At 39.9% G+C, this 27,417-nt stretch overlaps 1 protein-coding gene across 1 annotated transcript; it reads right to left on the reverse strand.

The window, feature by feature from the left end:
- Positions 1 to 19,193: 19,193 nt before the first annotated feature.
- Positions 19,194 to 23,906, reverse strand: LOC146001788 (uncharacterized). The gene is made up of 2 exons (XM_083139509.1): positions 22,988 to 23,906; positions 19,194 to 19,228 (listed from the first exon to the last, which is right to left on the reverse strand). The coding sequence occupies exons 1-2, from the start codon at positions 23,904 to 23,906 to the stop codon at positions 19,194 to 19,196; spliced, it is 954 nt and encodes a 317-aa protein (XP_082995635.1).
- Between the last annotated feature and the right edge of the window lie 3,511 nt (positions 23,907 to 27,417).

The following is a 27,417-nucleotide window of genomic DNA, read 5'->3' on the forward strand; positions in this document are numbered from 1 at the left end:
GGCGTAATGGCTGCGTAAATTTCCATTCTTTAAGTTGTCATAAAGCGTTAGTACTGTAGTAAACACGAGAAGTTTCTCATGGACTCAAAATTACAAGAAATCGGAAATTTGGCCAGAAAGTTTGGATCACCCTATAGATAAGCGCCAAATTGCAGATTTACAACGTTTTCATCGGCCGCTTTCCAGGGAAAGAATAACCGTTTCCCATGTTAAGTTGAGCTTGTTATCTGCTGTGATGGCGAGTTTCATCTATTAATCTGCCATCCCGGGTTTTTTCCCTTTCGTCTTCTTCTTCTTCTGCCATCAAACGACCAACCTTGAACCATCAATCGTTCATTTCTTTCCCGCATCAATCTTCAAACCGTCAACCACCCCCTTTCCCTAGTTCTAAGAAAGAACCGTGATTGTTGTAGCGGTATGGGAGTTCCGCCCGATTCAGGATTTCTAGTTGACCTCTCTCCGGAGCAAGAAAGCCCGCTTTTGATTTCTTTAGCAGAGGGAATTTGGAGCACTGGAATGTAACAGGAAATTCCCTCCATTTGTCCCTCTTCTTCTCCTCTCCCCCTCATTCCCCCCACTCCATTCCTCCCTCGCTGTCGGAAGCCAATTACTTTCGTGTACGTTCGGGATGTGGCTCTCGGGCTTGGGGGGGGGGGGGGCATGTAACTGTCTTGAAATTTAGGCGTCTCGGTCGGTAGAATGGACAAAGGACGTTCTATTCTTAAGAATCTATTGTACAGCCACAGAAGAAAAACTGGTGGAAGCTTTTATCTGGTTATTAACTGTAGAGGACATCGATATTTCATCCAGTGCCCCTTGCATGTATGCAACTTAGCACTGCGTGGGAGTAACGTGTTGCCGAGATTGCAGGATAAAGGCTGCATTTTTTAATCGAACTTAACCTGAAAGGTTTCGCAATTAATTTAATCTTGGTAAGTTACTGGTTATTCTCATAACGGTAATAACTCTTTTAGTATTAGGTGTTGGTTACCCGAAAAACAACGAAAAAGCATTGAGTTCAAGAAAAACTTTCGTGCTCCAACATCGATCACTTCCGCACCTTATCGGTTTTGACATTATTTTTTCAAGGTTTATTTAATTTGCTGTCGCACCTAGCGAAAAAAGGATTGAATTGATTGATTTGATTTTTAAGCTCACTCTGCATGTACCTCCACCGGGGTATCGAACCTGGAACCAGATCGTAACCACTATGCCACCAGGAAGGCAGATTGATTGAAAAATGCGTAATAATCCTCAATGTTGGAAATATATCAGATTAACACAGCTCCAAATCCTAGACAGCAGCTATCATTTTCCAGACAGGAACTTCACAATCAGGAATGCAGTGTCAGACATTACCTAAGCTCTTCCTGGTCACCAACGTGGTAAACATGTAAACAGGTGAAACCAGGAAAAGGCCACAGGTAACTGACTCAGAATTTGCTTAGTAATATCGAACTGAATAAATATCTGGGAGCAGAGAGGTCATTGGTCAATTTTAGATTGAACATTGAGAGGGGCGGAACTACGACTGAGCCAGGAAACGTTGGGGCGAGTTGCAAGTCAAACTCTCGACTTACCGTACAGTCACGATCATAATAATTCACCGTGGGAAGTCCATCTCCAGGCAGAGGCAGGTATACCTTTCCATTTACCATGTTGATCCAATCTTAGGGTGTATGAAGCTCAGGTATACGTTTGTTAATTACCTGTCGCACCTTACCATCAAGCTTACCATGAATAGCGAGTTGCTCCATAATCAAGGATGAATGATGAGTGAGCTACATTAACCCAATTTCAATCCCACATAAGGGTATGTTACGAAAGATTGATATCTACTTCATTTATCTGCACAGCAGGTAAAACCATTCATCGTACAGGGATTGGGAAACTTTAAACTTATTACACAGTGAATTGTACAAAGATCGAGAATACATTTCAATTTTTGCGGAGCAGATAAAAGAGTTGATTACACAAAGATCGCGAATCAACTTGACTTATTGCAGCGAGAATAAAACAGTTAATTGCACAATGATTGAGAATATATTCCACTTACCATACAGCGGGTAAAACAGTTGCAAACAGCATATTCGTGTCGCTAGTATGAACACCCAACGTTCTCCTTCGCATCCACTATATTAGCAACTTCCTCATTTCAGCAATGTAGACTGTAAAAATGAAGATAAAAAGTTTGTATTACCTCACGGAACAGAAATGTCGAAGCAATTAAATATTTTGAAGTACTCATATCTAACTTCTACATAGCAGAGAGTTTCCCCCATTGTCCGTCCTGTGGATATAAAAAGTGACATAACTTGAAGACAAAGAGATACAAACTGGATTAACAACATATCATTAAAAAATATGATACTACATGCGGGCAAGAAATTACATAATACAAAAAAAAATTGTGGAGCTACATGCCGCTGGAACAAGTTCTAGTTTGTTCTGTATTTGTATGGACGAATACATGTCGTAACAGACAATTATGTTGTTCCACTCTGTATGGTTATATCAGCATTTATTACTCTTTCCGGAATGGGGAATTTGGATAAGGGTACACATATGTTGCACGGGATTCTGGTTGGGAAACCTGATGGTAAGAGACCTGTAGGAAGGCCAAGGCAAAGATGGAGGAATAACGTTGGGATGGAACTAAAGAAATCTGTAACGATGGAAAAGATTGGATTGATCTTGCCCAGGATAGGGACAGATGTAAGGCTTGTGGTGCTGCAGCCATAAAGCTTCGGGTTTAAGAAGGCTAGAGAGTTATTTAGTTAATGGATTCTAACTAAATTGTTTTGGTATGTTATTCTGAACTGCATTACTGGTATTAGCTGTACAGTTCGTACATTTTTCTGCCATTTGCACGATTTGCACTACCATGCATTAAGTAGCAATCAAACAATCAAGTTGAGGATATTTAAAAAGTTATTAATATTGGATTCACTCAAGTTGTTTCCTTAGAACTACGTATTCTCATTGCCACCTGGGGAAGACAGCTGACAAAGAGTGGTTGAGGGGGTGAGGAAACTTCTGTTTGTCCACTATCTCAGCATGTGGTATTGATATTTGGGGGAGACAATACAAAAAATAGGCCTACATACCTTAGATTTTTTTTCACCGCCTCTCACCCTCCATGCCGATAGGTGATGAACTTGTACCGTGCGTCCATTTCGATCTTCAGCCGAGAGATCGGGAGAAGCGTGGCGGGCGGCACTGACGGAGATGCCGACATTTGCGGCCTGAAATGCCCGCTTATTTTTATGGACATATGCAGACATTTATATAAATATTGCAAAACGAGCACTAACCTGTGTTATAAGAGTATGGTTTTAATTTTAGTAGCTTAGTGACTGTATGTGCCGATGATTTTGACACGCCCACCTCTTGTGAAACACGGCGTAGAGGTTTGTTTGGAGAACGTTCTAACGCTGCACCAATATCATCGAGTTTTGCTTCGGTTAGAATCCGTCGTTTTTGCTTAGGTGTTTTAAAATTTAACGATACAGTTTCTCGTAATTTAAGGACAAGATGTCTAACCGTATCTCTGTGTGGAGTTGAAACGCATGGGAATTTCTGTACAAATTACCTACACACGACTCGACACGAGTTTGTTTTCACGTAGGTACGTGTCATACATAAAAAAAATCTTTGTTCTAACGTGAATCTTGCGGCTGGCATTCCAATCGTCTCACTGACACGTCACACATACACACTACAATAACACAAACAAGTAACTGCAAGTAACCAAGAATAACACTCTTGCGCACAGTACGAAATTAACACGCTCTTGGTTTACATTGCTCGCCACTATATTTACAACTCTGTCTTCATCTAGTCGCGAAGGAACAAAAAACTCGAGCTCGGAGATATCGGATTGCAAGGAAGCTCACGAACACTATTGACTTTTAACGGTTTCTTCTACAGCGTAATCTTGATACAGTGTTGCACATTCAAAACCTCCAAACGATTCCCATCGGCACAAAACTCTTTCAAGGATATAAACTTAAGCAGGACGTTACTGGTTAAAACTATGATTAAAATGTTTTATTATCTCTGGCTCTTAACATCGTTTCTAAAGCGTATTTTTTTGTGTATATAAGAGCAGAACTTGGATGAATTACAGAAGAACTTTTGCGTGTTATAACACAGGTTAGTGCTCGTTTTGCAATATTTATATAAATGTCTGCATATGTCTATAAAAATAAGCGGGCATTACAGGCCGCAAATGTCGGCATCTCCGTCAGCGCCGCCCGCCACGCTTCTCCAGATCTCTCGGCTGCAGATCGAAACGAACGCACGGTAGTTGAACGGCATTTACATAGCAATTTCGCACCTTCTGTGTAGGCAACCAAATTCTCCGTGCTGTGTAGCAGGAAGCATAACTTGCAGGATCTGACACGAAAATGCCACGCAACAGAATACTATTTTATGTCCCCTTCCCATCTCCACTCCTAAGGGTGCCAGAGGTGTCTTACCCCCATATTATTACTTTCGAGGTAGCAAGTGATGTGTGTACCAAGTTTGGTTGAAATTGCTCGAGATGTATGCCGGAACAAACACACACATACTTCCATTTTTATATATAGAAGATAGAGATTAACCTCCCCATTTACAGCATTAATGGCTATTATTTTAATAGCAAACTTTACAGATATGATATACATCTTAGATCATTGCCGCTTAGAGTCTTTAAACATGTAAAATTTGTTTAATATTTTCTATAATTGATTCATTATGACTTAAATGATAGCAACAGAAAATCAAATTGTAGTTTGTGACTTATGTGCCTTTTTCCGAACACCCTCGAATTATTAATTGTTAGGGCTTGTGTTTAAGGTTTAGTGCACAATTATAGTAATTTTGGTCATAAAAGCACTTTTAATTTTTTTATTATATTCTGGTAATTTGTTATAAAAATCCTAGGCTTTTCTAAATTGTGTACAAAATTAGTATTACTAAAATAAACTCCTCCACAAGAATAAAAGGAATCAAATATTCCCAATGCCTGATTTTTTTCTGGATAACATTGTTTTGGTTCGTTGCTACTTTAAATTGCAAACCAAGCTGCAGATGTCACTTGCCTACCTATCCTATCCTTTTCCCCCTTCTTGTCTTTTCTCTAAAATGCGAGCGCCGTCTGAGTATTTTATGCCCTTTTTGTGCCCCCCACTCTAAATCAATACGTTACGTCGAACAGCATCAAGGAAGAGAACCTGTTGCAGAAACTCCCCCCCCCCGATACGTTTCCGCCTCCGCCCCAACTTTCTACCAGATGGTTCCAAATTCAATATTTATAGATTGCAGACTTCTGCTGGTGAAATGACGGGGAGGGGGTGGGTGGGGGGTGGAGAAATTCCTATGCTATCTTCTTCGTGCTCTTTTCTCTCCTGGATATTTCTCGAAGATTATATGGTTGAACGTGTATTGACAGTGTTGTATTGCAAGTTTTAACCTGCATGTTCCTTTACTTCTTTGGATGTAGATGGGAGGATTCTTGCTTTAGCACCTGGGACGAGGTGATGCTTTCACAGAGAAAGCTTTTGGTAGGGGGGTACGGATTACAAATGGCCATATTCCCAGAGAGGAAACTGAAGAAAATTTCTGTTCGAGATGGAGGCACTTGAAACAGAAATGCATTCTGGGAGAAATTGAAAAGCAGAAATGAGAATGTCGTCGGTACAACATAGCCATGAGTTACGACATGTATAAAAATCCTTTCTGTCAAGTTGTACGTGGATGGAGGATGCGAGTTCTCAATAGAATAAAAAGACTTGGATTGGAAATTATATAGTTTCGTTCTCCACTGATAATTCAGCCGTCGGATGGAGAGAATTCTTTGGAAGTCACCCAATCCTGTTCTTTTTCTCTCAGAAGAAACAAGAATTGAATGGTCTAAACAGAAATACATGTTTGTTGTTGTTGTTGTTGTTGAGTTGGTGTTTAAAGTCCACTTTATGCACGGTATGGCTAATCGGGACTGGACCTACAGTTTAAAGTGGGATCCGAACCACTTGTGCCTCCACCGGGTATCGAACCCGGGACCCCTTGATTACAAGGCAACAACGCTACCACTGCGCCATGGGGGAGGCATACATGTTTGTTGCTGCGATTCTGATTGTGGATTCGTAAACTTTCTGATAACAAAAATCTCTGTGGTGGAGTGGTTTGGTTAAGGTTGCTTCGAATCCCAAGTAAGGTATGCGAGTTTCTCTGTGATTTGTTCCTTCGCAAAATCGCTATTCATCTTCTTCGTCACGATTGACGTAGATATGTAGAACAACGACGTCGATAGCCAAAATACAAGATAATTCGAATGAGTGTACAATACTCTAGGACAGTGGTCTAAACATTTTTTTTCATAGGGACGATTTTCACATTCTACAAGGGACTCGTGTGTCCCACTGTTCCAGGTTTCTATTGTTCAATATACGTTCATTAACTATACTATTTAATGAGACATTATTTAATACACTAGTTACTATTGGTAAGTATTGCAAGGAACACTGTCAAGTTGTGAATTGGGTTGGTCACTGCAGTAGTACACATAAGCATGATGAGACAGATTTATGTTTTATTTTGTTAAAACTAAGCACATTAACTATTCATACACAAGAATTGTAGCTGGTTCCTACTTTTTCTCATTTCTTCTTTTATTTTATTACAAATCTTAGCGGGTCACTGGAAGAATAACTAGACAGAGAGGGATAGAGAGAAGGGGTAAAATAGAAAAGAAAAAGAAAGAAAGAGAGAAAGAATGAGAGGGAGAAAGAAAGAGAGAGAAAGAAGTAGAGGGAGAAAAAAGCGATAGAGAAAAAAGGAGAGTGAAAAACAAGGCGAGGGAGAAAGAAAGAGGGAGAAAGAAAGAGAGGAAAAAGAAAGAGAGGGAGAAAGAAGGAGAGGGAGAAAGAAAGAGAGAGAAAAAGAAGAAGAGGGAGAAAGAAAGAGAGGGAGAAAAAAGAGGGAGATAGAAAGAGAGGGGGGAAAAGATAGAGAGGAAGAAAAAAGGAGAGGGAGAAAGAAAGAGATGTAGAAAAAGGAGAGTGAAAAACAAGGCGAGGGAGAAAGGAGGAGAGGGAGAAAGAAAGAGGGAGAAAGAAAGAGAGGGAAAAGAAAGAGAGGAAGAAAGGAGAGGGAGAAAGAAAGAGAAAAAGAGAGAGAAAAAGAAGGAGAGGGAGAAAGAAAGAGAAATAGAGAAAAAGAAGGAGAGGGAGAAAGAAAGAGAGGGAGAAAGAGAGAGAGATAGAAAGAGAGAGAAACAAAGAGAGAGAAACAAAGAGAGAGATATATATACAGGGTTATTATAAATGATTGACCCGATTTCATAAATTCACTGTAGCTTTATTATTTGACATATTGTCAATGAACTTTGCAGACATATAGAAAAACTCAAGAAGTTTTTTTGTGGTGCAGGTTCGCTTCTGATTTCTGCCACGAGAGCGCAGCAGTGAGAATTTATTCAATATGGCGACAGGCAGAGAGAAAGCTTATGTTGTGCTAGAGTTCATAGCGTATGACTTTGTCATCAGGCGTCAGGGCTTGTAGCAATTGCAAGTGGTAAGGCTTCTTCTTCAATCGCTTCCGTAAGATCTTCCAAACGGTAGGCTATGGAATGTTCAGCTCTCTGGTTGCTTTGTTAGTCGACTTCTGTGGCGTGCAAAACTCGCTCGCACGCGCTCAACCGTTTCTTCAGTCACTGTAGGATGACCAGTTGATTTCCCCTTACAGAGGCACCCTGAAGCTGTAAATTGTGCATACCATCGCCGAATGGACTTGGCAGTTGGTGGATCTTTGTTGAACTTCGTTCGGAAGTGTCGTTGCATTGTTACGACAGACTGATGTGAATGAAACTCGAGCACAACATAAGCTTTCTCTCTGCCTGTCGCCATATTGAATAAATGCTCACTGCTGCGCTCTTGTGGCAGAAATCAGAAGCGAACCTGCAACACAAGAAAACTTTTTGAGTTTTTCTATACGTCTGCAAAGTTTCTTGACAATATGTCAAATAATAAAGCTACACTGAATTTATGAAATCGGGTCAATCATTTATAATAACCCTGTATAAAGAGAGACGGAGAGAGGGAGAGAAAGAGGAAAGGAAAAAGGAACAGCGACAGCAAAGAAATTGGGTTCGAGTTTCTAAATAAGTAGGAGTGAGAAATATTAAAAATAAAATGTCGGATACAGGAATCTAATAGCAAACGTGAAGTTGATGAAGTGGACATTATCAGTTTTCCTTCGTCTCTTTCAATGGAGATACCGTCGTTGGGAATATCGACATGGAACATTATCGCAATGAACCACGGGGACTGTTGAATAATATTTCTTTACTTCATTTTCATGTTTAGCTACTTTTTCTATAAAGGGAGGCATATTTTCGTTCTCCCTAAAGTCAACTTTGAAATTTTCGAAAAAAAAAGAGAAACGGGTGGCAGAATGGCGTATTTTTGTTACCAAGCCCGAAGAGTCGTTTGGGACTCACAAAGGACTATCAAGCGCTCTGTCTGCTCTCGTTGACAAGTGATCTTTTATTTTTTGGCTGCGGAAGGACAGTGAAGACACAAATTATCTGAATGTATGCAAAGGTACGTCACCGAAAAGTAGGAGCTAGGGAGGACATTAGCCTGCCTATAAACAAACTCTTCTGGCTACCATATCGTCAAGCCAAGTAGAAGGTTAGCAACTAAATTTGACATTTCAAAGTACATTATTCTATAGGTTCAGTAATGGTTTTACACACACATATATGTTTATCTATTATACAGGGTGTCCCAAAATTCTCTACACATAGGAATAATGTTCTTTCTTTGCAGGCGAGATGCAAAGATATTGAGTCGTGACAAGTGCATCAACCTATACAAATTTAATGGCGAGAACGTATTGACCTGTTCCGAACTCTGGAATGCTGCCACGTTGAGTACATTACGTGACTTTATTTTGAAGTAAAATCCCTTACGTATGGAGACTTTTGGGACACCCTATATATTACAATTAGATTAAAAGTATTACGCTGCAATAGTTCTGACTCTCTTTAGTGATGTACATTTCCTTATTAAAAGCACATATATTTTTATTCTTAAGAGGGAGTGAGCTAACATAATTTAACGGTGGGCTAGAGCCCATTTTTGCCCCTCTGGTGGTGGCGCCCATGACGTAAAATATATTGCAGTAACTAATCTTACATATTCACCTATGTTACATGTGAGTGTCCTTAGAGATCAACATGCCATTCTTCAAGTATAACGTCGTGACGTCTATGGTAATTTGGGTAAGTTTCGTATTAGGAAACATGCCTAGGAGGTTCTGTTTCAATATAGCAACAGCAAGGAAAAATATATAACTTGTACTTCCTTGGACAGCAAATGAGACACGATTGTCTGAAAGTAATAAAAAAAGGAAGCTTTCTATGTCATTTATGTGGGATTTTCATGTCAAAACGTTGTCAATTTCAAGTTCGCTCTTCTATGAAATTTAGAGAAGTTGTTGAAAGCTTTAATACAGTGAAAATCTCCTCCATTAAGTTTGAGAGGCTTTCGTATCCATCCATAGACGAGAAGAATAAAAGACAAATGAGAGGATGACAGAAGACAATTTGATGAAGCTAGGGAACAGAGAAACCATCAACGAAGTGTTGAGAAAGGTCACGTAATCTGGAGGGATGAGGGGATGAAATTAATGAAGTGTCGGGAAAGTTTCAATGCAGATCATTAAGAACAGGGAGAAGCTATTCAGAATAAGGGTAGCATAAAAGCACCCCTCTAAGCAAATAGCATCGTGGAGTAAGTAATTCAGGTGTTAACAGTGTTGAATGCACATTGTAGTGTGTGTGTGGTGGAATTCTGAAATCCAATCGAAATCTACGAATGATAAGGTGAGGATCACACGTATGCAGATTCGACCTGTGGTGATCATTATGTTGAGCATTGTAATTGTTTTCTAAAATCAACCTGTACCTAGTTGACTGATTGTCTGTTTTGGTTTATTTTATATCGTTTGTGCCATTCTTCACTAATCGCGAAGATGGGTGATGATATGATGAAACTGATGAATTGACACACACAAAGGATATCCATGCCCAGGCTGGGATTCGAATCTAGGACCCCTGGCATCGTAGCGCACTATGCTTCTACTACAACTACACACACACACACTATACATATATATACATAGGCGCCGACTTCATGGTGCTTGTGGGGGGGCTCGAACCCCCCCTCAATGTTAACGATGTGGTGACAGAGCCCCCTAAATAATTTTACTTAAGAGGATCTAATGTATTATTTTGCTTCTCTTGTAAAGTTTACTCTGAATTGTGCCACATGAACTTAACTTAAAATGCTAATTTGAAATATTCTAGACCATCAACTTTGGGGGGGGGGGCTGAGACCGCTAAACCATCAACTTTGTGGGGGGGCAGCTATGACCAGAGACAGCAAAGCACATGAATTATTACTATATACTAAGTATATAATTATGAGTATTGTTAACATCTTTACTAAAAAAAGTTTCAAAAGAAGATGTGCATGAACTAGGAGAGTGGATGGGACGTTCGGGCTACAAATGGCTCTCACATGACATTCAGAACGAGATCATTGATATATTAGGGAGATCTGTTTTGCGCTTCGTGGTAGCAGATATTAAAAGTCGGGAATATTTTGCTATTATGGTTGACGAAACTTGCGATATATCCATCCGTGAACAATTGACATTTTGCATTCGAACAGTAATTGAAAATTTTAATATTTTTGAGGAATTCATGGGATTTTACGAGATTCCGAACTCTACTGAGGTCAAAACTTAAGAAAGGAAGGGAGTGAGTCATTCATTAATTTATTTCAGTGATCAGAGCCACCCCCAATAATTTTGACAAGTCGGCGCCCCTGTATATATATATTCACATTCATACATATCTCCTATGGCAATGTTGCTCGGCCATACTAATCTGTTATATAAGCAGTCTAAAACAATCCCTCCCTAGATTTCATTCACACTTTACCAGTTCTTGAAAACAGTCCGCATGGTGGAAGGTTCTAAGGATCTAATTCAAACTCTTTGAACCGTTTATTTTGGTAAAGCTAGGTGAATACCGGCAACTAGTTGTAGCAACTTTGAGATATATACTTGTTATGCTGACAGCACCAAACCTGGCTTACCTAACGTACTCACGCATGCATCAAATAACAGAAATAATAGGTTAGGTACACTAGGTTTAACGATGATAATGTAGCTTGCACAGCAGCTCGCCAGCCGGTCGTCATAGTTCCTAATTTCCACAATAGATGGCGCAGATAAAATAGCATTTTATTTTTGTGCACTACAATGTGGATACTTTCACCTTGACTATATTCTGACTACTATATTTAGTGGATTTCTTCCACTGGTCCAGACGAAATCTACTGTCCATTATTTATTCATTTTTCCGTATTTATACTCCTTATTCTCTCACATTCCCCATAGCGATAAGGGATGTTAATTGAATAAGTTATTACGGAAGCATTTAATTCTATTCCCCACGTAATTGTATCATTTCTATCTCCTACATCCCTCCATGCCTCATTGTCTGCCACCGGCTCGTTGCCGAGTACATTAAATAGTCGACTTTCGGACTATCTACCGAAGATCACGGGTTCGAATCCCGGCCGGGGCATAGGCGCATGAGTGTCCCTACATGAATTCTATAACATCATGGTCCATCGTTTGCGATTAGCCACAAGTGGCAGTATAGAGACACTAAATAACAAAAATAAAATTATTCTTTCCATCTCTACCTCTCCCATTCTTCATTTCCGTTATTATCTTATCCTTGTTGGGTCTCTCCCTTCGTTCTCTATGACTTCTGTTTCATATCCAATTTTTGTACGAAACCCTCTGTGTAAAACTTTTAGCCATGATTAGTTTCTATACAGCATCTTGAATTTGCTTCATCAACCAATTCTCGTGGTGGAGTGGTTAGCACAACACACTACGACGCAAGGATTTCAATCTTCGCCTGGACATGGGTGTTGTTTATGAGTTTCCCCTTCATCAATTTCATCTTTTCATCGTTCAATGGCGCCAAATTATATGAGCCCGTGGGGTCCGAGCCCACACAATAATTTCTTGTTATTGTAGGTAAAGATCAAGGCAGCCCTGTGCATGTGCACACATGCTATAAAGGCATATGGGGTGACGTGAAGGTAGAGCTCCACATATTCTTGAAGATAGTTGGGATGATGTGATCAGCATCACACCTGGCCGACATTATCCCCCAGGGTTGCCCCGAGGCACCCATTTACGAGGCTGGGTGGCCGGCAAAGGCCCGTAGAAACAGAGACATGACTAGAAAACTTTCTGGTTCAGATCACATTCCCCGGGATTCGAACCAGGGTCTTGCTGTTATTATTATTCATATATGTTACCATGGTTCCTGGTGGATTGCATATTGTAATCAGCAAATAACATATTAAGAAAAATAGTAACGATGCATCATCATTGTTGGTGTGAATTAATATCATGATACAAGTTAAGGAAGTATTATTTATATGACTCAAGTATTATTCAAAAGATGGTGCTCGTGTTATCACTTATCTTCATCTTCGCGATTACCCAAAATGTGGCGGAAAAGCGAAGTAAAATAAACAGAAAAAAAAGAATTTGCTGCACCAAACATCTATGATCAACACCATCATAGTACACTAATGATTTTTCAAAATATTATGGCTTTAATGTACTTGTCAATACTAAAAAATGCACATCTTCAAATGGACTGATATATATCTCACAAAATTGCGTTCCAAGCAACGAATCACTGTGAAATTCCTCAGCCGAGATTAGAAGCGAGCGAATTCCAAGTAGACAATTGACTGCTGCATAATCCGCTTCATTTCGAACGGGCGACAAAAGCCATGAAAGTTGCTTACCGTCATTCTTCATTTGTTGATCGAGCGAACGACGGTAACTTGATTCCCATTGGCGCAGACGCTTTACTAAAAGCGCGGCTAATGAAATCGCACTAATGAATTCTAAACGAAATGGATTCTGGGTAATCTTGCAGCAGTAATTATCCCAACTGTTGGGAGATTTACGACCAGGCAATTGCCACTGCCTCAGAATTTTCAATTAAGACAGCTCGAATTTCTCCAGCGAAGGAGAACTAGGAAAGCCAGCCTCCGAATTTAAATTCAACGAAATGCTTCAATGTTTGAGTTATATAATAACGGGACTTTCGGGTAAGTGGCATACATATTTCCGTTTTAGGTATGCTGAAATAAGTATACAGGTTGATCATTTCAACAGTACTTTTTATACAGGGTGGCGCGCGGGAGTGGGAGTTTTTGATAATGCCGTAATGCACAGTAATATATATATATATTGTTACATAATTCAGGACATAAAAAAGTACATGCATGCCATTTGCAAAAAACAAAACATAACTTACGGTTTGAAAATATCGTCCTCTCAATGTCGTCCCTCCCTGAGGTAACATTCCTTCATTCAGGAATGGATGTTTCTCATTACTTTCTGCAGTATGTCCGCTGTGATAGATCGAATCTCTTCTCATATCGCAGACTTTAATTCCTCCAGTGTATGAGGACTTTCAATATCCTCAAAAAAAGAAATCACACACTCTCACATCTGGCGATCTAGCAGGCCAGTTCATATCACCGTTCCTGGACATGATACGCCATTTAGAGGACGTTATTTTCAGACCGTGAGTTATGTTTTTTTTCCAAAGGCATACATGTACCTTTTTATGTCCTGAATTATGTAACAATATATATATTATTACCGTGCATTACGGCATTATCAAAATCTCCCACTCCCGCGCGCCACCCAGTATTTAAATTTAGTTTACTTGATTTTGACTGATTTCTAACAGAAGAGATCTCAGCATTTGGTTGAGCTAGAAAACGTTGTCATATTTATTACTTTGGGCCTTCCAGATGGCGTACACTGTCCCAGCTATCTCAGAGCAAGCGGACGAAAACAAGTCTCTGCGCAAGTAGTGACGCCAGATAGTTCCACTAACGAACACGTGAGAGGGAATGTGATTGCGTGGAGGGCGAAAACGACTTCAGTTACCAGCCTTCACAGCAGCGTGTAATGCTTCGCGTTGCCCACTCGATTTCCTACCCTTTTCTGATGGTATGCGCAGCCTTGCTCCAGAGGTAGCTGGGACAGGGTATAGTGGTAACATCGTCACCTTGTGATCCAGGGGTCTCGAATTCGATACCCGGTGGAGGTACATTGTACAGTGGTTCGGATCCAACATTAAACTGTAGGTCCAGTCGCGATTAGCCTATCTGTGCATAAAGTGGAATTAAAACAATGCTTCAACCAATACGAGTTGAGTTGGTGTTTGAAGTCCAATTTATGAACACTAAAGCTAATCGGGACTGGACCTACAGCAGTGGCGAAGCGGCCGCCCCCGCAAAGTTTTCTCTGCGCTCCTGAAATTTTATATAATTTCAGAAATTCAACACATAGTGTCGGTTATTTTTAAAAAATACGAAATAGAGAGAATGTAGGTCAACAATGACGAATTTTGAACTCGAAATTCACCGAGGTGAGCACTAAATGGAAACGCCTGATCGGTTAACTTAGAATAAGTATCAACAGAGTTACTGTAATTTACGAGTCAGTGGACACCACAAATAACTTCACGACTGTTTAATTTATTTATATGTTTCCATGTGGAATGTGGTCGAGTGGGTTTCCAGTAACATATTATAAGAAAATGTCTGCGATAATAAGCAGGGGCATACTGGCTCAATCAAAGGGCTCCCTGGCAACTTAACCTGTGGGTCCTGAGAAATGCCGTATTAATTTACTTGCTCGCAGATCTACTCAAATAGGTAAACATCCTCATATCACACCTTTATAGATATACCGTATGTCGGAATCTTTTAGAGTATAAATTGTCTGCAGATATGAATCCAGTAGGAAGATTCAGTTGCTCGGACGGTCTGTATTTTATTGCCACACAAAAAGGAAACTTGGTCATTCATAAACATTTACCACTGAAATTAGTATCATTTGTGGCATTTAAAATGTTACTTGTCACCAAATATTTTCAAGGAGGGGCCCAGGTCTTTTCATATTCAAATAAGAACTGAGACAAATTTCCCACATAGTCCACACCTGTTAAGTGTTCCAGATTATTTTCGATTTTTAGCTATAGTGCGACAAGGTAGTTAAAATTTTCTTTTAATTGTTAAACCCTTCAAAGGCGGGTAGCAACTATTGTACGTCTGTTACCCTCTGACGTCATCGATGATACGTTTGGTTAGCACAGCGCCACGACGTCTGGGATCCCGGATTCGAATCCCGGCGTAGGCATATGTGTTCTTTGCGAGTGCCTCTTCGTCAGTTTCATCATACAATCATTCCTCGTCTTCACGATTAGACTAAAGTTGCAGAAAAGCGAAGTAGAATAAACCACATCAATCAATCAATTATTTGAAGAGAAAGAATTTGAGAGTCAGAGTTATAATGATGATTTTTCTGATGAGCAGTTTATTTTGGTGTTTACACTCACAGCGTCTTTCGTAAATTATATTTTTTACCTTAAGTCAGGTAGTTGGTAGCCCAAAATCGCAACCTATATACTACCATCTTTTTTAACAGACTAATGTTTCAATATGTTTCTTGACTCCGGCGTTACATTTCAATTTCAAATTCTGCATTTAAGCGTTTAATGTCTTGTTTCAGGCTGGTGAGAGCACAGCAAGAGGTCAATCATACTAATCAATTTTTCGGCAGCTTTCTGAGAAATTGGTAAAGATGGTGGATATAGGAGTAACTAATGGGAAATTTGGAGGTTTCAGTAGCAGGTAAGTCAATTACAAGTAACAGTTACTTTCTGGGAAATTCTAACTGCAACTTGTTACTTTTTAAAGTAAGTGACTGTACGTAACTGATACACTTTTTGGAATAGAAATAAAGTTATCAATAGTTATGGACATTCGGAAGGGGGACAAGGGGACTTCACCCTCAGTAAAATTAAAGTCAACCAAATATGAATATGAATATATGTTACGTAGTCCTCCACTGTGGCCGTGCGGTGTAAGGCGCTGTGCTTTGGGCTGCGGGACGGCATGGGTTCGAGTCCGCCTGGATTCACGGCCTGTGTATAGGACCGGTGGCAACCCACCATCGTGAGGAAATTGGGGGAGCTACGAGTGACCCTATTACCGGTTGAAGATCTTCACACCTCTAGGTAGGATTGTGGAAGGGAGACTGGCAGTCGGGAGATCTGCTTAGGCCCTTCAAGGCCTGTCGAGCCACGGGTTATATACTGTATTATGTAATATAAATATATGCTAATTTCATTTCAGTCACAGTATCATGTTAATTATTGCAAAAGCATTACAGAAACATCATAATTTCAGACTGAATAAGTGCTTTTTGAGGGGAAAACACTATTATGGGGAAAAATGTGTCTCGTTTGCACCCCGCTGAAAAAAAAAATCGTATCGTACCCAAGGTGTTGGGTAAGATGTTACAAGTCTTATGTTATTCTTAATATAGCAGGAAGAAGAGAAAGGAATGCGGAATAAGCAATTAGGCAAACGTTAGGTTAGCGACTTGAGAGACGGCTATGGAATGAGCGTTGGAATCGTGAGGGAGCGAGAGCAGTTGGCGAGAATACGAGAGAGAGTAAGGACTGGGATTGTGTGAGAGAGAGAAGGGAAGTGGGAAGCGATTATTGGACAATGGTTCGTGAACAGACTGAATTCTGACAGGAAGGCCAGACAAACTGCGTTTGAGAGGACAAGTGTGGAAATAACCTTCATCTATCTGTGAGGCAAGTATTATCCTCTTCTTATCAATATCCATATCGGTTTAGTCAAGGAGAGTACAGAAATCCAATTATTGCACATGTGTAACAATATTGCTTGCCTCTCACTAGAAACAATCTTGCGGACGTCCATGTCAACAGTTACCTTGCGACACTTAAATTGTTAACTTGAAAATTTATATCGTGGGGGAAGAGTCAAATTTGACTTCTACGTTTCCAACCATGTATCTCTGGATGCTAAGGTGAAAGGATTTTCGTGGAATTGTCTAAAGCAAGGAAGCTATGCTTTGTTGCACGCTAAATTTTGAACATCCAAGCTTTTCTGCAATTTTCCATTTTTGTTTGAGCAAAGTCTTCAACGTTTTTGGTAGATTCATTTGGAACGTGGAGTCAAGTAAGATAAAATGAATGACCACTGATAAAAAAATTGGTAGGTTATAAGATGACGTTATCGATACACCATCGAGGAGGCTTTTTTTTCTTTTATGAAACTGCACCTTCATTATTTCAACTTTCCCTAATATGATACTGCTTGTCTGCAAGTTCTTCTTTATAATTTCATTTCATTTATTTTCTTTATTAGTCCATCACAGGACCGAAGTCCCATTTATGCTGAACATAATGTACACAAATATAATTTTAACAATGTAATTTTAACAAAATACACATATGTTAATAATGTTAATGTTAATACATAAAATAATGTTAAGATTTATGATAGTGTGACAACATATTAATACAGTTAAAACTCTTTTACAGACAAATCCGATAAAATATAATGTTTTACAAAATTCTGCACCTGATAGCATAACATGAATAAAAATATATCCAAATCATGCACTAAGGATAATTCATTAAACGATTCCTGAATTCTTATTATTGGCGAGTTTTTGTGTATGGTTAACATTGAGAATGGCGTGTAGAAAGGTGTTCTGTTGCTCGCTCTAAAAGGTGGTACATGGAAGTTTATTCTGTCTAACAGCTCAGAACATAGCCAATCTTGTCTTACTAATTTACATAAAAACATTAGATCATTAAATACTCTTCTTTCTTTCAAGGTATTGATACCAAAATGGCTACATAAAGTTACATAATTTCTATTATGATACTCAATATCGCTTTTAAAACACAACCATTTGACCATTTGCATTTGTACCTTTTCCACTGAGTCCTCCCAAGTCTTATGCTGAGGATTCCAAATTGAACTGCAATATTCTAACATCGGGCGAATTTGTGAGATGTATATCCTATTTACCGTTGAGACTGAAAAATTATGGAAAAAGTTTCTCCTGATAAAACCTACAAGCTTCAGACTTCTTTCTATGATCGCTTGATAATGACAATTAAATGTTAAGTCAGAAGAAAACGTAACGCCTAAATCTATGGCATTGTTTGTTCGTTGAACTATTTTATTGTCTATAGTATAGTCGTCAGAGACAACTCTTTTCTTATTACTAAAATATACAATCTTGCATTTATCTACGTTCAGGACCATTCCTGTTTGTGTATACCACTCGGAAAAATTGTTCAAATAGTCCTGCAGTCGTCTACTGACCGAATCTGGTGATAGAACTTTACGTCATCTGCGTACAGGAAGACCTTAGCTTCTTGCATTATCCTTGTCAACATTTGAGTTAAGTACCCTTTATACAGAGACAGACTAATCGGGACTGGCCCTACAGTTCAAAGTGAGATTGGAACTACTGAACAACGCCTCCACAGGAAATGGAACCGCTGACCCCTTGATTATATTGAAAAAGGGTAAGCTATACACTATAGATGTCTCCTGGTGCTATCATTGTGTGTTCTTCAAACAGAATGTCCTCTCGCATATCCTTTCTCCAATGTGTACTTTCTGAATTAGGGCGTTGGAACATGTACTCGGCAATGCGAAATTCCCCTTTTTTTATGTTTTGCATCAACACATACGGGTGGTCGGGTTTCTTCGGAAACGTGAGGAAATTCGATGTCTGGGATCGTATGTATCCAATCCTCGACATCCTACCTGCGGCAAACATGCGTTTCACCTTGCAGGAATGGCTGCTTTCCCTCCTGTTTGAGAAACCCGCGAAGAAACACACCCGAAGGGGAGATTTCCGGGGAACGAGAATGAAAAAGAGAAGATTCCACTTCATCCACTTCCATGACGACATGACTCTATCCTCAGATCGTCAAATGTCTCTGTGAACCACTCAATTTCCAGAGATTTCTATTTCTTCCCTACCCTCAAAAGTTTTCCACTCGGCACTACACCGGAAGGAGGTGGATGTTCCTCGTGTCAGAAACAGGGAGACGGTAAAAGAAGAAGAAAGAAGGAAGAAAATTGGAAATAGGTTACGTTGAGATCAATGGAAGGTACTCTAGTTTCGCGAAAAGAATTTGGGGGAAAGAGGACAATGGAGATACAGGATGTCTATGGGGCAATATACCCCGTGTCCTTCTGAGAGCCTACAATGGGAGAGGGAAAAAGCAGGATTCTGTCTTCTGATTCTATTTCTATTTCCCTTTCCGTTTTTCTCTCCTTCGTTTTTTTATTATTATTATTTTCTCCTCGCTACCCACAAGTTGCTTTTTATTTCTAAGTATTGGACGCGCGTCGAGAATGCGGCCTGGCATTGACATAAAAGGACACGTGAGGATAAAATATGGACCACTTACGGCAAGCGGGGAGGAGGCGCGTAGAGAGAGACCGTTTTACTGTGAGATTCCCCTTTTTTATGGTCGCCTCGGATTGCGACTCGTAAAGATATTTCACATTATATCCGTCGTTTTTTCCAATTTGATGACGTCCAATTTCTCCTACTTCGAAGTGGAGCTGTGATCTCTTCCGATACGTGTGGTGAGAAGCTTTAGTGTGGTGAATGCGTATCTGCAATTTTTTTTTGTGAAAACATTCTTGGAGCCCATGGCGGAGTGGTTATCACAGGGGACTACGACGCCAAGGATCCTGGGTTCGAATCCCGGACAAGGCATGGGTGTTCTTTGTGAGTGTCCTTAATTCAGTTTCAGGTAACTGTTCGATCTCGGCCCAACGTATTTCATCATTTTTACAGAAGAAACTACTTATGGAAACAAGTTTATGTAGCATTTTTAAAGTTCGTGTAGGTATTTTCTTTCATACATAGTGACCGGGAATTCGTGTATTTTTGAAGAAAAATATGTCTCCGTCGCACAATAGCCGTTGCTTTTATTTGCTTCCTCTACGTGAACCGGAAACCGGATATTGCGTACGTTTCATGACGTAACGCCTGTTAGTGTTTCCAACCACGCCCTTCTTTTCCAAGAAGATTACGAACCCTTTTTTTTTTAAACTATGTTAACCTAACCTAACCTAACCATGTCAACGTAACGTAGCATGATTTGTGATGTTGAATTTCAGTACGAACCCTTTTCATTAACTATGTTAACCTAACCTAACCTAACGAAACTAACCTAACCCGTGCATGGATCACGAGGTATGAGCATAATTTCGAAACCCGGGAAAAAATACAAAATCAGTAACACGAAAGTAGGTATTTTTCGGTGAAGAAGGTTGGAAACACTGCATACCCCACTGCTGATCCACAACGCTACTCAAGCCGTGCCCGCCATATTGTGTGTTACGCAAGCAAACGTAACCACCTGTCAGTGTTTCCAACCTCGCTCTTCTTTTCCAAGAAGATTACGAACCTTTTTTCTTTAACTATGTTAACCTAACCTAACCTAACCTAACCCGTGCATGGATCACGAGGTGTTAGCATAATTTCGAACCCGGGAAAAAAATACAAAATCAGTAACACGAAAGTAGGTATTTTTCGGTGAAGAAGGTTGGAAACACTGGATACCCTCACTGATGATCCACAGCGCTACTCAAACCGTGCCCGCCATATTGTGCGTTACGCAAGCGAAAAAAGGAAGAACAATAATTACTCTTAATGTGAAAAATTGAAATTATTTTCGTGACAAAAGGAAAATCCCACCTTAAAGAATGTTTCGCAATGCACAATAGGTAATTACGAATGTAAGAAATGACGAAATAAACGAGTGAGAGGTGTTGGGCCGAGATCGAACAGGTAATCAATTTCATCATATCATCGCTCATCCTCATCATCGCGGTTACCCAAAAGGGACAGAAAAGCGATCCTAAATAACAAAAATCCTATGAAAGCAAACATTTAAGACAATTTGAAGGTTTTCCAAGCTGGATAATTTCCAGATCAGACGATTAAATACGAATCAAGAGCACAACCGACTTTAATTCATGATCTCTTTTTCTTATCACGATGAAAGTAGATTAGCGGAATTAAACAGGCAACGCATTATCACCTTCTCCACTCAATTTGTTTCAAAGAATAGAATGAACTGCCAAGGGAAAAAAAGTAAAGTGCTCCCCTGTGCTATGCACCACGCCATGAAGGCGTATAGGGGGGGTGTGAGGGTTAGGGTGGTGGTGATGTGATCAGCATCACGCCCCTGGCCGCCTTTACCCCCCAGAGTTTCCTCCAGGTATACGACGCTGGGTGGACGCCGAAGTCGCTTGAACAGGTTGAAAAATCCCGGTTCTCCCCCGCTGGGATCTAACCCGGGTCTCTCGCATGGTAGTCAGACGCCCTAACGACTTTTTTTTTTAATTTAGCATATATACAAAATAGGTCTGTTTTCTTACATAATTTCTGTTAAAAGTATTGTAAAGAATTTTTAACATAGTAAGTAATATAGTAAGAGTCCCATTTTCGCTATCTGATACAAGATTTTGGCGTAAACATACATTTGTACCTGTAATACAAATATACATTTCTTCATATATTAAATACCTGTTTACACTTTCACACCACAAGTATACAATTATTGTTGTCTAAACAACACTGAGGTAGTTTCCAAAATACTCATACATTTTTGGATATTGTAACATTTTCCATCTGGTTCTTTTTAAATACTGTGTGAACAAAATGCTATTGACTTACTTGACTTAATTCCTGTTGTTCCCTGTGGAACATAGGGCATCAACAAAGCATCTCCACCTGGTCCTACTGACGGCAATTCTCTTCACTGCATTCCAGCTCTTTCCTTCCTCCAAGGCCTCAGCGTGAACAGACCTTCGCCACGTCTGTCTAGGCCTCCCTCTTTTCCTTCTTCCCTGCGGGTTCCAGTCTAGTGCCTCTCTCTCGACAGCCTCATTTTCCTTCCTCAACGTATGCCCTATCCAATTCCATTTTCGCCGCTTTATTTGTATGGACACCTCGGTTTCTCCAGATTTTCTCCAAAGTTCTTGGTTTTGAATCACTTCTGGCCAAAAGATATTCAAAATTTTTCTCAGGCAGCGATTGATGAAGGTCTGTAATTTAGAGGTAATTCTTTTTGTTACTTTCCATGTCTCAGACCCATACAACAGTACAGACTTAACATTACTTCGAAAAATACGAAGTTTGGTCTTCATAGATATCTTCTTGTTTTTCCATACTGGATAGAGCCTCACAAAGGTGCCATTTGCTTTTTGGATTCGTTGAGAAACATCCTGTGCCGCCCCTCCGTCTTTTGCCACCACACTACCCAGGTAAGTAAAGCTATCCACATTTTCAATAATCTCTTCACCAATATTAAACGGGTCTGTTTTTGTGGAGTTAATCCTCAGTGCCTTGGTCTTCTTGGAGTTAATCACAAGTCCTGCTTTTTTTGCACTTTCTATCAGATCTGCTAGTTTTGTTTGCATATCACCATGTGCTTCAGATAAGAAGCACAAATCGTCTGCAAAATCAAGGTCTTCTAGTCTGTTATTCAATCCCCATTGGATACCACGTCTTTTCCCTCCTATTACATTTCGCATCACTGCATCGATCACGATCAGGAACATTGTAGGTGATAATATACAACCTTGCCTCACTCCAGACTGCACATCTATTGGTTCAGATACACGGCCTTCATGTATAACTCTACATGTATAATCACGATAAGTTTCTCGGATAAGATCAAGAATTTTTGTGGGCACTCCATATCGTTTCACTTCCTTCCACATTGCATTTCTGTTGACCGAGTCAAATGCTTTCTCGAAGTCAACGAAAACTGTATAGAGACGAGATGACCATTCTATACATTGTTCCAAAATTATCCGCAAGGTGTTAATTTGATCGATACAGGAGCGATTTGGTCGAAACCCTGCCTGTTCTCTTCTGAGTCTCAAGTTAACATGCTCCTTAATTCTGTTTAGGATAACTCTAGTGAAGATCTTACTCGGAATGGACAGAAGTGCTATACCTCTCCAGTTGTCACACTTTGATGTATCCCCTTTTTTCGGTAGCTTCACCAACAGGCCACTCCTCCAGTCCTTAGGCATCACTCCCTCTATCCATATCTTCTCAAATAAGGGCTGCAACATATTTGCTGTGGTGTTTATATCACTTTTCAGCACTTCCGGTGGTATGTTGTCGACACCAGCTGCTTTACAATTACGTACCTCTCTCAGAGCCTGTTTAATCTCTCCTACTGTTGGAACATCCGTCCTAATTCTTACACTGGGGCCAATATCACCATCATTATCATCTTCCTCTTCCCCCTGGTCTATCTGAGCATCCACAGAGCGATTAAGGGTTGCAGAGAAGTGCTCCTTCCAACGTTTCAGTTGGTCCTCAGTATTCGTAAGGAGGGTACCATCTTTACTTCTCACTGGTCGATTTCTCTGCATCTGTTTCCTTGACAGAACTTTTGTGATGTTGTATAGTTCTTTAAGATTCCTCTTTTTTGCTGCTTCCTCCGCCTGCTGACACAGATTGTCTACCCAATTTCTTTGATCCCTACGAACACTACTCTTTACTTCTCGATCCTTCTCTGTATACTTTGTTTGCAATTCTGCCTTCCTTGCCCTTGTCCTGCTTGAGTTCATTGCCTCCTTAATTACTTTTCGCTCATTAATCCTTTCCCAGGTCTGCAGAGACATCCAATCTTTTTTCCTCCTATCCTTGAAGCCCAGAACCTTTTCACTTACTTCTGTGAAGGCAGATCGAATTTTTGTCCATTCTCTTTCAATTGTTTCATTCTGCTCACTTTCATCGGTCAATACTTGGAACCGATTTCTCAGTTCAATCCTGAAGGTTTCCTGGAGATTCTTATCCTTCAATTTACTAACATCATACCGCTTCCTTGTCTGTTCCATTCTCTTCTTCTGAGCTTGAATAGAATAGAATAGAATGAACTGCCAAGGGAAAAAAAGTAAAGTGCTCCCCTGTGCTATGCACCACGCCATGAAGGCGTATAGGGGGGGTGTGAGGGTTAGGATGGTGGTGATGTGATCAGCATCACGCCCCTGGCCGCCTTTACCCCCCAGAGTTTCCTCCAGGTATACGACGCTGGGTGGACGCCGAAGTCGCTTGAACAGGTTGAAAAATCCCGGTTCTCCCCCGCTGGGATCTAACCCGGGTCTCTCGCATGGTAGTCAGACGCCCTAACGACTTTTTTTTTTAATTTAGCATATATACAAAATAGGTCTGTTTTCTTACATAATTTCTGTTAAAAGTATTGTAAAGAATTTTTAACATAGTAAGTAATATAGTAAGAGTCCCATTTTCGCTATCTGATACAAGATTTTGGCGTAAACATACATTTGTACCTGTAATACAAATATACATTTCTTCATATATTAAATACCTGTTTACACTTTCACACCACAAGTATACAATTATTGTTGTCTAAACAACACTGAGGTAGTTTCCAAAATACTCATACATTTTTGGATATTGTAACATTTTCCATCTGGTTCTTTTTAAATACTGTGTGAACAAAATGCTATTGCTCTCATACTTTTTACAAAATACATAATATATTGTATTAGCTATTAACCAAATTACTGCATTGTTTTTCTTTTCTGGAAAATATTTGAAATCCGGCCTTGTACACATAGACGGTTGAAAGTCCTGAGGTGCTGTTCGACATATTTGTCCTAGATATGTCGTTAGGCATTTCCAAATTTCCTTTACTCCATTGACGACTGAGCTACCGCGGCTCTGAACTGCCAATGAAGCAGAAGACAATCAATCTGTACTCCAACATCAATCCAATTTATTTCCTAAAAACCGTTTAGGTTATAAACGAAAATAATAGAAGCCAATTTGCCAAAATTCCATTTGTTTCTGACCTTATAGAAGTGATTGATCCGCATGGCATAAACATGAAATGACCACCAGTAACAGAAGGAGATACGTATGTTGTAATTGTGGATTCGAAATTGTTATGGACATGATTTGACAGTTGAAAGAATACTAAGGGGTCTCTTCGCCCCCAAGATATGAAACATTTTGACAAAGATGGAATTTTTAGCCGAATCTCTCTGAGGAAGCTGAGTATAGAAAATGAAAATAGAATTGAAGACAAGAATCTCTCTTCTTATTTTGGTTATGTAATCTCCTTTTTCTACCGTTTGGGTTAATGGCCACGGGATGATGAAAACACAGTGACAAATACAAGCCTTGCCTAGGATTCAAACTCAGGACCTATGACTTGGTGTCGTGTTACAGGAGACCAAATGTAAGCAATAAACACGACATTCTATTATTTCACTTGCCAGACTTCAGAGTCTTGTTATAGTATAACTACGCCCAATATCAAATATTGAACGTATTTCCCATTGAGCAACAGGTAGGGTCTCTTAAACCGATACAAAGATTGTGAAATTATATCTTCCAGTTGATGGGGCATCTTGTGAGGTAACTTTTGAATTACTTTACTTTTTTCGGGGCGAATCACGAAGAGTCTGCTCAGAGACTGAAGGAGGAGTGAGGGGAGTTGGAAAAATAAAAACAAGAAGAAAAGGATGAAGAAAAAGTAGAGGATTACGTCTTCGTTCTCACTTCGACTAAAGTGTGGGGAACAAGATAAAAACGACCGCAAAAGAAAATCCCGGAGAATCCCTAACAGCTCGAATAACAAGGTCCTTAAAGGTTTCACAGAGAGGTGTGCGTTGCGAAGTTGCTCCGTGCTCACTTGCAGAAGTAAATTGGAGTGTCCGCAGGCGACGCTCGCCTCTACGGATGCTCGAGCAAAAGAGAGAGAAACGATCTCTAGTCACCTGCTTACGAGTAGACTCAAGTGAGAGGTTTAGATTCCGGGTTTAGCACTTCACGGCCATTGCTCGCTCGTCGATGGAGCTAAACGGAAAAGGAGAGGAAAAAATAAGGGTGAAGAAGGATGCTGGAGTCTTGCCTCTTTTGGAGAAGCCTTGTTGAAAAGTGTGATGCCAGCAAAGAGAACCGTGCACCATTACAGCTCGCTTTAAGTGTAACGGCTATTTTGGAAAGCTCAATTTTGCATAAGTAGTTCTTCATTGGTTGATTGATCTAGTTTACTTTAACGCCGGCTCCCGTGGCGGAGTGGTTAGCACAGCACGCTACGACGTCAGGGGTCTCGGGTTCGAAACCCATCCTGGGCATGAATGTTTGTGAGTGTCCATTCATCAATTTCTTCATGTCATCACTAACTTTATGTTATAACATATTTTTCAATTGGTTTCGGATCTATTATTGGGGTGAGCTCTTTACATATCTGATGAAAATCAGCCGAAATAGACAAACTTGACAAAGCATATTTTGACATATTTCACCAATTTCACGTTTTTACAACACATTTCTTCAATTATGTTGTAATAAGACATATTTCAGTATAATTTCGTAATTCTCTCGCACATAATCGGTTATTTCATATTTTTTTATTCGCAGCTTTAGCACAACGGATAGTTCATATTCTCGATGGCAGGATATGGAAATTACGGAAGAAGAAAGGTGCCGTCTTTTCTTAGTACAGAACAATATAATATCCCACTTTTTTATCCCGCCGACAATTGATAGCCATGCAAACATTTTTGAGGCAAAATGTTCTCTCTCATTGTTTCACGGGAAGTAAAGAAGTTTCGTTCTAATTTCTTTGCCTCTTTCGCCTTTCACAAAAATCAGTCAAAAGTAAAAATAACATTAGGTACATTACAGCCCCTAGTCTACTCTATCGGGTATGGGAGAAATTCGAGAGTACTGTTGTGCATATTTTTGGCTTTACTGGGAATATTTCTGCATTTTTCTGACATATTTATAATTTTTCATGACATATTTTCCAATTTATATGACATAATTACATACATATTTTACAGTTTTAAGTCCCGGGCACTCATCACTCATCCCCATCTTCGCAAATTAGCTACAAGTTGCTCAAAAAGCAAAGTAAAATGAAGCAAATCAATCAATCAATTTACTTCGCCTTTATGCTAGTTGTGGTTGATTTCATTGATTAATTGATTTCGTTTATTTTACTTTGCATTTCTACCAATTTTGGCTAATCGCGAAAATGAGAATGAGTGATGATATGGTGAAATTGATGAATAGACGTACAAAGAACAGCAATGCCCAGGCCGGGTTTCGAGCGCGGGACCTCTGCGTCGTTGCGTGTGCCAGTTGTGACTAATCGAGAAGATGAATGAGTGATGATATGACGAAAGGGCACTCATAAAGAACACCCATGCGCAGACTGGGATTCGAACCCGTCACCCTTTGTGTCGTAGCGCGCTGTGCTAACCACTCCGCCACGAGGAGCGAAAGCATTGCTCGTTTATATAGATAAAATACTTCCTGTGTACCGTGTCGTGTTCAGCGATGGGTTACTGAGGGTCAATTCGTGGAAAGTAC

Source organism: Lepisma saccharinum, chromosome 17 (assembly GCF_977018435.1).
Source record: "Lepisma saccharinum chromosome 17, izLepSacc3.1, whole genome shotgun sequence".
Classification (NCBI taxonomy): Eukaryota; Metazoa; Arthropoda; class Insecta; order Zygentoma; family Lepismatidae; genus Lepisma; species Lepisma saccharinum.

Coding starts and splice junctions, on each gene's coding strand:
- LOC146001788 (XM_083139509.1), bottom strand. CDS start 23,906: ATGGAACAGACAAGGAAGCGGTATGATGTTAGTAAATTGAAGGATAAG. Junction 19,229..22,987: donor AGCACTTCTGTCCATTCCGA/GTAAGATCTTCA, acceptor CTCCCATTGTAG/GCTCTCAGAAGGACACGGGG.